The sequence below is a fragment of the Tyto alba genome, unplaced genomic scaffold (assembly GCF_018691265.1).
Source record: "Tyto alba isolate M040663 unplaced genomic scaffold, T.alba_DEE_v4.0 Super-Scaffold_14, whole genome shotgun sequence".
Lineage (NCBI taxonomy): Eukaryota > Metazoa > Chordata > Aves > Strigiformes > Tytonidae > Tyto > Tyto alba.
This window is the reverse complement of record NW_024881276.1, coordinates 51,510,780-51,523,031: the sequence shown is the minus strand read 5'-3', so window position 1 is coordinate 51,523,031 and position 12,252 is coordinate 51,510,780. Positions and strand designations below refer to the sequence as shown.

At 37.4% G+C, this 12,252-nt stretch overlaps 1 protein-coding gene across 1 annotated transcript in view; it reads right to left on the bottom strand.

The window, feature by feature from the left end:
• The window catches only part of LOC104356765 (ABI family member 3 binding protein), a 167,546-nt gene that overhangs the window by 69,726 nt on the left and 85,568 nt on the right, over positions 1 to 12,252 (bottom strand). The window contains exons 24-33 of the mRNA XM_042788519.1: positions 11,915 to 11,989; positions 7,896 to 7,961; positions 7,401 to 7,463; positions 6,407 to 6,472; positions 5,955 to 6,020; positions 4,219 to 4,293; positions 3,090 to 3,164; positions 2,035 to 2,109; positions 1,102 to 1,176; positions 473 to 547 (exon numbers count right to left, since the gene is read on the bottom strand). Coding sequence (XP_042644453.1) covers positions 473 to 547; positions 1,102 to 1,176; positions 2,035 to 2,109; positions 3,090 to 3,164; positions 4,219 to 4,293; positions 5,955 to 6,020; positions 6,407 to 6,472; positions 7,401 to 7,463; positions 7,896 to 7,961; positions 11,915 to 11,989 — 711 coding nt within the window. The remainder of the gene's footprint in view (positions 1 to 472; positions 548 to 1,101; positions 1,177 to 2,034; positions 2,110 to 3,089; positions 3,165 to 4,218; positions 4,294 to 5,954; positions 6,021 to 6,406; positions 6,473 to 7,400; positions 7,464 to 7,895; positions 7,962 to 11,914; positions 11,990 to 12,252) is intronic.

The following is a 12,252-nucleotide window of genomic DNA, read 5'->3' as shown; positions in this document are numbered from 1 at the left end:
TCCACTGAGTTCTCTGCAGGAGGAAGAGAAGTACTCACAAGAGTAGTACTTTACTTTCAGTCAACAAACTACTGTGACCAGCAAAAATGACATGTTTGCCATAGCATGAAATTTGGAGATGGGAACTGGCAAAGAGATTATAGAAATAATAATTATATATGTTGTTTATACAAGTGATATAAAAAATTCCTGTGCCACCCAGAAGTTTTTTCCCTTCCAGTCCTTTAAAAAGATTACAAAACTAAAGAACTTGTTTATATTTTTTATCACTGTACTCAAATATGTAAAATTGATGAGCTTAACTCTCCTTCCTTTTGTTAGGCAACACCAAATGACTGATTTTAGAATGAGGAATTAGTCAAGACACTCATGTATTGCATAGCTTCTATCCTTTTTAGGAAGTTTTGCTTAGATATTTTTAGTGAACATATGTCTCTGCATATCGACTTATAAAAAAGGCGTGCAAAATTACCAGGTTTCAGATGCTGTACTTCTGGGGTAGCAGATGGTTTCAGTTTAGAAGGAATAAGTGGTATTTCTTTTGGAGCTGAAAGAAAGAGCTCAGTTTGCAATCAAAAATTGTTTAACAAGGGTTTCCCACAACAAACAGCACATGCCACAAGTTTATATTGAAGAAAAGACAACTTAGTATGGAATGTCAAAGCCATCTGATGAAATCAGTTTAAAGTGTGGAATGGAGATGATATTGAAATGCTGTGTCTTGATCAGAAATAGATTCTATGTCTCCAAAACAACTAAAATATTCAGTATGAAAGCTCTACATATCAGAGACAAAGACAACACATGCGTATGCATGAGAGTGAAAGAGGTAGACAGAAGACTCTAATAAAAGGATGATGGAGTTTTTCATGCAAGAGGCAAGTTTTACTTCTCCGAGGACAGTAAAACCATCCTGAACTATGTTCTCATACAGAGATATATCGAGAAGAATCAGTCTGAGGACAACAGAAGAACAAGACTCTATAACCAGGAAAAAGAATGATTATGCAGGTGAAATGATATGCTGGAAGAAATGTATTAATATGGGATGAAGTGCTCAAAACAAACACAGAGTTTTTCACTGGGTGAAAACAACATTACCTAATGTTACCCTTGGCCATTGAAAAGGACGAGAAGTTTTAGGTGTGAAAGATTCCAGAATGGATTCACTTGTTGCTGTTGGAAGAAAGGGTGACAGTCATAAGAGAACAAAGAGCTAATGGAAGAAGCTCTTTATAAGCAAAACCAAATTTGTTTTTACAAGAACAACAAATAATTCACTAATTCTTGGACACTTATCAGTATAGTATGCATTGGAGAGAAATTCAGTCTTTTGAACTGCAGAGAGCTTGCTTCAGTGACTATAAAGCACCACATTTGTGATGTGCAGAAATTCTGGATGTTCATTTCCTCCTGCCTTCATTGCAACTGGTCTGGATCTCAAGCACTGACAAGATTTTAAGTTAAGCATTTGAACATTTTGAGTTTTGGTCCATTATTTAAGAAAGATGGTATGGTGTAAAATGTAGGAATTTAACAAAGAAATATTGAACAAACAATTAGTCGGACATTAAAGCCATATATAAAATTTGGAGTAGAAAACTGACAACTGATGTAACTATGGTTTCAGTCCAAAAGCACTGAGTGTCTGTGACGGTTAACCAATTTCATGCCACTAAGGATACACTCTCCTTAGTATTTCTAACAAGGCTACAGCAGTAGAATGCGGTCTTTGGCATGTATCACAGTATTTTCATCAGCACTACTGAACAATAAATACTGTTTTCTCATTATCTATGTGGCATATTTTTCAAAATACTGAAGGAGAATCTTGTGACTAGGAGTTGCCATATGCATTTTAAGTGTGAAAAAGCACCTATTTCAACCATTAACAGCAATCTATATTCAAAATTCAGTTGTTAGTGTCTAATTCAAATGTGCACCGAAAGTGAAGGTTACCAGGGTACTCATTTCAGTGAGTTTTAGAGCATGATTTGAGCTACTGAATTGAGAACTAGGTAGAGATTGTTGTACGTGATCCAGCATCTGCTATTTCAGGCTTACTAGGTGTCACAGGGCTTGAAAGAATAGGCTGAATACCACTGAAAGCTATAAAAAAACAGGTCACAGTATCTATGATTATTAATTCTACACATATTTGTTTTATAAGAACAAACAAAAAATGCTACAGGTTATAACATACCTAATTTGCAATGCAGAAGTGCACCCACAATACGCATGTCTTACCTTGACAATGGAGCAGTGATGGTTTAGAGTGGGAGCTAAAGCTAGTGGTTAAAATGACAAGTGAAACTGAAGTGCCAGCCAAACCTAATACTACTTTAGATGGCATGGTCCCTGTAGTTTAAAGCAACCCAGAAATTATAAAGATAAAAGGACTTCTAACACCATGGTTATAAGCATGAAGCACTCCAAAAAAAGACAGAAAGAATAAAATCTACAAAATTAAGAAACACTGCAAATATATTTCTGTAAAAAGACTGTCTTCATTCTCTTCAGTGCTCTGTTTCCTGTCAAGATTTTAATTTTAATGTCATATAATCTGTCTCTCTCTCTATATATATATATATATGCATATAAACCAAGGTTAAAATAAAGTTAAAAAATCACCGACCAGTAACAAAGAATAAGAAAGATTAGTATGCTGGCATAAAGAATATAGATTATATAAACGTGTGTATCCATCTATCGGAGAGTATAACAATTATGTTGGAAAAAAAAACCCAAGTAATTTTAAGATTCTTACTAAGCTTTAGGCACTACTATTGTTGTTGTTGTTGTTATTATTAAACCAAGCTTACTTCATTTAAGTATATCTCAAAATAGCCCTAGAAGCTTTCTGAGAGACAAATATAAGATCAGAAACACTATCAGGTGAGTTTCTCAGCAGCAAGTACAAGTTGTCTTGGCTCATGTGAAAAAGGGTACTTTGTCTACACTGATGATCATGACTCAAGCAGAAGGCAAGTGTGGCAGATGACCAAAATACCTGGGATGAATAGGATATCCAAAATTGCTATCAAAACACCTAAAGTAGTTTAACTGAAAAGTTTTTGCATTACTATTACCCATAGTTGTTGTTAGCACATGAGGTGTTCTGGGAAGTGGAGGCACAGATTTTTCCAGGTCAGTTGAACTTGTAACTGCAGAAAAATGTAGAGTAACCCTGAGAGATACATTCATATTGGTGCAGAGAGAGGGAAGGGGATGGAGGGGAAATCCAAAAAAGATTGCTTTACAATGATTTGCAAGATGCCAACACCACTGCAATACAGTTTCACCAGATTTCCAGCTTGAAAAGAAAGTAACAAAACCCCAAAGTTTTGAAAAAGTCACGTGCCTAACAGACACACCTTGACAGAAACTGAAGTCCCCCTAAAAGCAGACTTATCAACAGGAGTCAATTGATCTGTACACATGTAACATCAAAAAACCTGTGCTTCTGACTTCACCTGCAGCTGTAGAAAGAGACCTACATACTTAAAATATATGCTAATATGAATTTCTACAACCAGGTATTTCTATTACCAATGCTTTGTGTGTTTCAGTTTAACAGATGCCAGTATTTTGAGTTATTGGTTTATAGTAAAAATCATGTAATTTGTCATTTAAATTGTGATATTTTGTATAATTGACATAACATAAATTAACACTTTTGTGATATACTGAAGAGTCAGAATGTGAGGCAGAAAATTCAAAACAATACTGTTGAAATATTGACTGTCAGGTTAAGGATAATTTTCCTCATATTAATAATTCTCACACATTTGTATCTTTGCTATGAGTACAAATTTAATCTTGGATAGCTATAACCCCAGTAAGAAATGTTCCAACATAATATAACCTGAAAAAAATGGTTAGTAATGGAGAAAACTGGAAAAAGGTGTGTATGGTATTACTAACAAAAAATTGCCTGATGTAAAGTGTCACAATCGAGAATATATCTTTGTAACTGATAATGACTCCATCTAGTTGTGGTCCTTATATCTGACAGATTAAAATCACCAAAACTAATATTGATTCCTGTGGTTTTTTTATTTGATCCTATGCCATAGAATATCATCATGTAGTTATACAGCCTAACTACAAAACACTGCAGACAAAACACCAAGCAATCAGAGCAAACAACCTGTAACTGTAACATCCTTGATGCAAAAACAAATCCTAAGATATGGAAATATCATAAACACAATTTACCAGTCTCTATTTTTGATATGTCTGCAGATGCAGATATTTGGGATGGGAAAGTAATATGATGAGAGTCCAGTGGAGCTGGAAAACAGAACAGAACAAAACATTCCTTTTGGCATCATGTGAACGTATAGAATGAAGAGGTTTCAACCCATTACTAAGGAACTAGGGAATTCAGGCAGGAAAAAAATCTCAAATGCACATGGAATGGAATTTCTAATTATGAATGTGTGAAGATACACTGGTGATGCAAATGATGAAGAAGCTGTTGCAAGTAATACAAAGAAATATTCAAAGACATCAGACAATATGACAGACAAATGAAAAAAAAGAACATAAAAATTAACTAAAAAGAGATGAAGGGCAAAGAAAGACTTATGTATGCCACAAAGGACAAGATGTGACATAAAATAATTCAGTTTGAAAACACGACTTAAAAATAGATGTAAAAGAGGAAATGTACAATTTCTGATACACAGAAAGCATTTTCTTGCAAAAGACAAGGTAGAAGGATCCTAAAAGGATTAATATAAGCAAGAATTGCAGCATCATTGGAAAATATAATGAAGTACATGGCGCTCAGCTGACAAAAATACAAGATATATCAACTGCCAGAAGAACACACTGAAGAATTAGTTTCTGCAACTTGGACATCAAGAAACACGGTCAGCACATCTCAGAACCCACAACTGAACTGCACCTCAATGGGAAGGATATGTTAGCATGGTTCCGTACACCTTTAACTCGCACTTGACATCAGGTCTGTAGGCTTACCAGCCTGCTCACGTACTGCTTTGTCACCTTGGGGGCCAAAACATACTGCCAGGCCACAGAACTGGCCTCGCACACCTGGCAGTGTGGAAGAAGCTATCTCCATGAGCACCTGCACCCACCGTCACCAAGTGCCGTATCCAACGCCTTCAGTAAATACGGCTTTTCCCATATGGCCGACTCAGCCACGCACTAATGCTTCACCCCAACCCGGGCCCAAGAGAAAGAACAGTTCAGCTAAAAGCACAATAACTCTCGGGACAATTCCAGTTTGCACTGTTACCAGATCTGCAAGAAATACTGTTATCAATTAGGCTGGCAGCACGGCCGGGCGCCAAAGGCTGCCAGTGCTTTGAACGTTGCGGAAACACACTGTGATTCACCAAAAGCTGAAAAGAGGCATTGCTCTTAAAGCCCGAGCGTGACCTCAAACGCAGCACCAGAGCAGGGCACTCCCACTTGTAGCTGATGGCAATGTAAGGCTGTGGGCAGATGACAACCAGCCGCCCTGGAAGTCAGTGGTGAAGCAACCAATACCTGCACCCTTGGACCAGAGACCCGGGCGGGCAGCTGAACGGCAGTGCTGTCCCCTTGTGCCAGCCCAGCTGGGATTTGCCTCTTAAGAACGCTGTTGCAAGTGAACGTGCCAGAGAAAGGAAGACCCGCTACCAAAACACAAAGAAGCAAGGGGATGGCAGCTGAAGGCAAGGTGCAAGAATACGTTCTCTGTGCAAGCTGCCGCTCGGTCCCTGCCAAAAAAGCTCGTCAGCAATGGAAAAAGCATGGGATCAAACAACAGAATCGCAGAACAAGTGTGGCGAGTGCTTCGACAAGCCAACGAGCTGCACCAACGAGTCTCCAGACTCCCCCCATGGAAGATGACAGAGATGCCGGGTGGTTTGGGGTGGGAGGCGTGATGGGGAGCAAGAGAGAAAGGGGAAAATGGAAAAAGAAGGGGTTTTGCTAGTTACCCATCACGGTTTTCTGGGTGGCCAGGGAGGAAGGAGTGGTGGACTTCAGCCTTGGTCTTCGAGTAGCTAAGATCAAAGACAAAAACCACCTTCAGGTCCTCAGACAGGCTGGTGTCGCACGGGCGGTATCAAGACAGAGCTATAAACGAGGAGACGTGGCCCTGCTCAGGGCAGGCTTCCGTGTCACAGCATCACCCCCCCGTAGCAGCATGACGCTGTCTTTCGACTGGCATAGGCAGCCCAAGGTAGCAGGGTAAACCTAGAAGTGGAACCCCAGCAGAAAAAGAAGCAGAAAGCTTACAAACGGAGCAGTTTCTAGTAAGGAACCATAAGGGACCAGCTGCATCAGGGACCCGCTTTTCAGGACATCAACACATCTGAACGGGCCCATCGCTGCAGAGAAAAGCATTGCCAACGTAACCAACACAGGAAGGGAGTCGCTGGCTATTTACCCATCACAGTCCTTGTGGCTTTCGGTGAAGCAGACGAGGTGGATTCCAGGTCCGGTCTCTGGCTTGCTACGGTCAGACATGAAAACGCTCTTGAGAGCTCCGCGCCGTTTTGCCATCGCTATACAAGCAGCACCGGCTCACAACACCCCACAGGTCTGTACTGAGGGAAAAACGTCCCTTCTCCTGGCAGTATCTCGTGCCTCAGCGACCACATCAGCAGGCCACTGCCTTGCTGGGGTTGCAACTAACACAATGTTCCTAGAAACTCAGCAGCTAAATGGCTCTCCGTCAGCAGAAAAATGGCTAAATGACTACCTCACCAAAGCACTCCTTACATTTCCTTGAAAGATGCCCACAGTCATTGCAGAGGGAACATGGGAGCCAAGAGACTTATCTTTGTATTTAGAATTCAAGGTGACAGGTGGTGGCTACCTCTCAAATGCAAGCAACTACAAATATTAATACTTCCCTATTCCATCATGAAGGAATAAACTGCATATTATCCTATCAATATTCAGTCATAAGTCCAACTATCCTTAGAAGTTCTATAATTTCTGCATAAAGGTATTTTCTTACTGTTTCTGTCACTATAATTTTTTTACAAAGAACAGACTATATAAGGCTTTACCATTCCCATGAATGTCCTTACCATCCCCCATAACATCTGAAAATTCCAATTCTCCATTTAGGTTAGAATTAAAATTATGTTTCAGGCACAGTGGAATGTTTCATTCTAGAAAGAATTTTCAAAATAAAAACTGCATCTAGAAACACAGGCATTGCATGACAAATTCTTTTTGCAAGCTGTCCCTGCAAAAAGCAGTTTTTCAATTGATGGAAAAAGCATAAATTCAAACATCAGAATCATGTCATTAGTATGGCAAGTGTTTGCAGAAGCCAAAGTGCATTAACAAACGTAGGTATTGTTCAAAGCAGATTAAAATTACATCAAGGGATGGCAGGGAAAAATTAAAAATTAAAGTGTCATATTTACCCTCCACTGTTCCTTGGCTTGCAAGGTAAGGAGAAGTAGATTTCAGCTTTGGTCTCTGAGTAACTAAGATTAAACCAGAAAACTGCCTTCAGATATTTAAGATGATTTTTTTTTTTCAAAGCAGTGTCAGCAGGGTGTTTTAAATGAATGAAACTCATATTACATTCAGCTTTCTTACACAAATATTTTTATTCATTATAGTATTACTCCATTTTTAAATCATGATGCCCTAGCTGTGTTAATGTAGAACATAAACAGTTAACATTTCAGTGAACTAGGCCTATGGAGCAGAAAACGATGATGAGAGATTGAGAAGCTCAGCAATTAAGTATCATCTTGCTATCATTTATATAAATGACTGATGATGTCACTGACATATTTGGCAATGCCACTAACAGGAAAAAACTATCAAAAGTTTGACCTAAATTTTAAAATATGCTTTTTGTATTTAAGTATTGACAAAATGATAGAAATTATAATGGAATAAATCTTTACCCATCACTGTCCTTGTGGTTTCCAGAGAAGGAAAAAATGTGGGCTCCAGGACTGGTCTTGGGAGAGCTAAGATCAGAGACGGAAACTATCTTGAAATGTTATGGCAGTATCTCTATGCATATGAAAGCATCACTTCAATCACATCCAAACAAATGAGTATTTAAATTGTGGTTTCTCAGGTATACTTTTCCTATCGAATAATCATACAACGATTTTTTGACACTCTGTATTACCAAAACATCCAAACTTGCTGAACACTGCTCCTACTAGACAATAATGGCAGTCACGATGTTCCAGAGCTACCTTGTAACTGCAACAAATGACAGATCCCAAAATCTGTTTTCTAGCATCAAACAAATATTTTCAAACTGTAAATTGAGAACTAGCCAATGAATATGTAGCCAGAACTTCAGCCTGCATCAAAGACATGGTCAAGTTTTGGAAATGACCACTTTATGTTTAAACTGAAAAACAATTAACTAGGTCAGATTGCTATATTCTTCACCACCCTTAAAAATCTGAGCTTTGGGGCTAAAATAATATATGTCTGGGAAAATATGAAAGAGTAGCTTTTCTGTGGAAAAATGCATACAGGTGACCTTCATAAGGATTTCCATCAAGAATTGAGCCAACTACTAGAAGAAAAACAACTTGTGTTTTCTTAACCAAAATCTGTATGAATCTCTAATGGAAGAGCATATCTCCTTAATTTACAGGAGCAGGTTTTCATCCTGAAGAGGCGTTCAGACAGACAGATTCTCATATCCATGCTGTTAGACAAGCATGAGCTAAAAGAAGAGTCACATATTATTTTCCAGAAATTAGTGGACATATATGGAAATGACAACAGTAAAAAGCAAAGACCATGATAAAAATCCCTTTACTTGTGTAAGAATATATACTTGGAAAATACAGTAGTTTTCTGTATCAGAATACTGTGCATATAAACAAGAAGTTAACATTTGATTGCTAGCCTCATAGTATTTCGCAGGCACAGAAGTGTCCAGAATACTGTACTGTAAAATTTTTTTTACATTAAGTAATATATAATTGGTTAATGGAAATTATGGGTAATAGTACCAATTAATATTGCAAAAGTGAACTAAGAATTAAAAAAAAAAAAAAAAAAGTCCAGCATTGTAAACATATACAGTGCCTTAAATGAAAGTAGTACCCAATGCAGAATTTTCATCTTGCAGTTGTTCTTATCCCCAAAGTAAAGAAAATTAAACTAACATTTCACCAAAAGCACACTGGGAATTCTTCTAATAATTCCTCACTGTTAAGAACACTCAGTTTCCAAGAAATGTCATTACCAGATTGGAGTGATGGTATTTCTGGGACTCCAGATGCTTTAGACATGAATTGTGAAACTATCTGTATTTCATTAAGAGCTGAAAATAAAATCTGGATTTAAATGCAGAGGAATCTCACTGTTGCTGGGACAGCACAACACACTACCCAGCACAAGTTGTGTTGTGCGAGGTGATGTAAATGCAAACACAAGCAAGACACTGAATGCTTAAAGGTCCTCTCTGTATTATGTGAATAAAGAGAAAAATATGGTGGCAACGTGATCCAATATCTGATGCTAGACAGAACTCCTAAGAATCTTCTTTTACACATTCTAGAGTTTAAAATCACATCAACAGAAAAATGAAATTGTTACAAGCTGGTATAAAAGACCAGTCCTTTAGCACTCTGTACTTTATAGCTGCTGATCAACAAGTGATTGACACAAAACTGTTCTTTAACAAGCTTGTCATTTAGACTTAGAAGCAAACATGTTCACAGCAGAAAAAAGGAAGCAAGTGGCAATGTGATGAAAACTAAAATGGAATCCCACATTGCTTACTCATCACTGTTTGTCTAGTTTCCAAAAAGGATGAGATGTAGACTTGAGGACTAGTCTCTATGTAGCTAAATCAAATATGAAAGTCATGTTGAAATAGGCAGTCTCTGCACAAATGACAACATTGCGGTTTTAAAGGAAAAAAGTAAGTCTAGATTGAAAGTATTGTTCATGGCCTGAATAACCACATTAGTTTTTTGAGTTATGTAGCTCTGTAGAGCAGAATAAACGTGAAATCATTAATCAATTTTCAAGAAATAAGGAAGAGTTTAAACAGGCTTGAACAACCTCAACCAATAGTCATTTACTATAAACACTAATAAACAAGTGACCAACAAAGCAATAGGTTTTAAAAAGAGATTATTATGATCACTGAGACCCATTCCAGGAGAAATAACATGTAAACAAGTATTTCATGTCAGTCCTCATTGTGTGGCTGGACTTCCTAACCTTCTTTTTCAGTTGAAAGATTCTTCAGTTCTCTCTCTTCTCTCACCCTTGCTTCCCCAACACAGACACAGACACACAGACACACACACAGCACCAGAATTCCTCAGGTTATTCCAAGGAAGTCCTTTAAATTCAAACAACTGTACGTGCCTATGGTTCCTATCTCGTACCAAGCCTATGCCTAGAATATGCTAATTAAATACGACTATCTTATGTATTCACATTTTTAAATTATCCTTCAAATCTCAGACTTATCTTTCCATGGAAATGTTTATGCTGAATTCCAGTCTAGCTCAGACGTGATTTTCTTGATTTTCCCAAACACTGTAAGCACTGGGAAATTATCTCTTTGGTTTGAAGAGAGTGCAGTATAACTTTCTTTATAAGCAAAGCATGCAGAATGAAGAATTGAATTTGGACGTGTTATTATATCAATATATATGGAAAACCATTACTGAAACTTTCTGTTAAGGCATTTGACTGTAAGTTATTGCTCAGTACGGAAAATGCATTAATGATAAACACTGACTAATACCTCTGAAGAATAAGTGCGTAAAACTGAACTCATCTCCATTTCTTGATTTTACGAATGTTTAGTTGGAATCTGCAGGCTTTGCCATTAACCTGCAATTACAGGCAGTTGGACAGCTACTAAAAATTTCCTGTCAAATACCCATTTAGTTTACTTTTTACAGCAAGAGAGTTCTAGCAACTACTTGAAACAGACTTTGGATGGAATTGTCATTACTGAAGGGAAATTAAATGTTTCTTTATGCTGGGACAGTAAAACAACCAGAACGCTGAGCACTGATAAAACTGCATTTGTTCAGTGTCATTTTGTAAGGCATGGGTAAGTTTTAGTTTCTTTTCTGAACACAGGAAGTAGAAGAATTCTAAAGAATAAATGTTGGCATGGAAGAACAGGAAAAATATATACTTTATATTATTATATAAGTGTAAGTAATTTAAATGTCAAGAAAATACCATCATCCAACCAGTTTAATTTTACTGGAGTCTGGTATAACAGGTTTCAAGGTTGTTTGAAAGCTTCACATCTACCACAGAAGTGCCAGCTCAAATGCTTGTTGCATTTTCTTTAATTACAATGTTTTGCAGTTTTGTTTAAAAAGTACTCAAGCAATACAGCAATATATGTGATAAGCATGCTTTTATTTCTATTAGTCTTGGACCTATTTTGTCTCACTCACTGGCAGCAAAACATCTAACGTAGATAACTGCTTTAAATATAAAAAGACTTAAGGGTCCATTCTCCACTATTTTGAAGCCTACGTATTCACTGCTATTGATCCTGTTATTTCTATGGGACTTGCTCAACACTTTCAACCATTAGAATAGTTTCAGTCAGTTATTTAAACTAAACTTATACTAGCTTTCACTCTTACCCATCTGCAGTATTGCAACTTAAAAAGAGAATGCTACTATGTGTAATAAGACATGCCAAAGCCTGTTATAATCATGTACAGCAATACAGACTTGTAAATATATTAGGAATGTAGACCAAAATTAGATGAGAGTATTTACTGCTTCAGAGCATCGTACAAAATTTCTGAAGTTATTATGGTATTTGAGAGAGCACATCAATTATTACATTTCTGGAGTTATTCTGATTTCATGTTAAACTTAACTTACAATATACCAAAAGTATGATGAAATCTCTGTGAGTATTTCTATTTAAAATCACATTTTCAAGTATTACCAGGTACAGCTGGTGGCATTTCTTGGGTGCCAGATGTTTCAGATGTTGAAGAAATGTGCTGCTTTTCATCAAAAGCTGAAAGAAAATCTGGAGTTAAAATGAGAAGTGACTTCAGAGCCACCATGTTTGGACAGCAGCTGTTGGGAAGTTCAAGACAACACTGATGTGAGATCAAGCAAGATGGCAGCAGCTTTAAAGATCAGCTGTGAAATGAGGTGTTACATAAACACTGAAGCTGGTGTGAGATAAAGTAGGGTCAAATCTGGTATCGCAGGATAGGTAGAATTCTTCTCACTGGCCTTTTTTTTAAGTACCTATTCTCTGAAAGAAAATTGCAA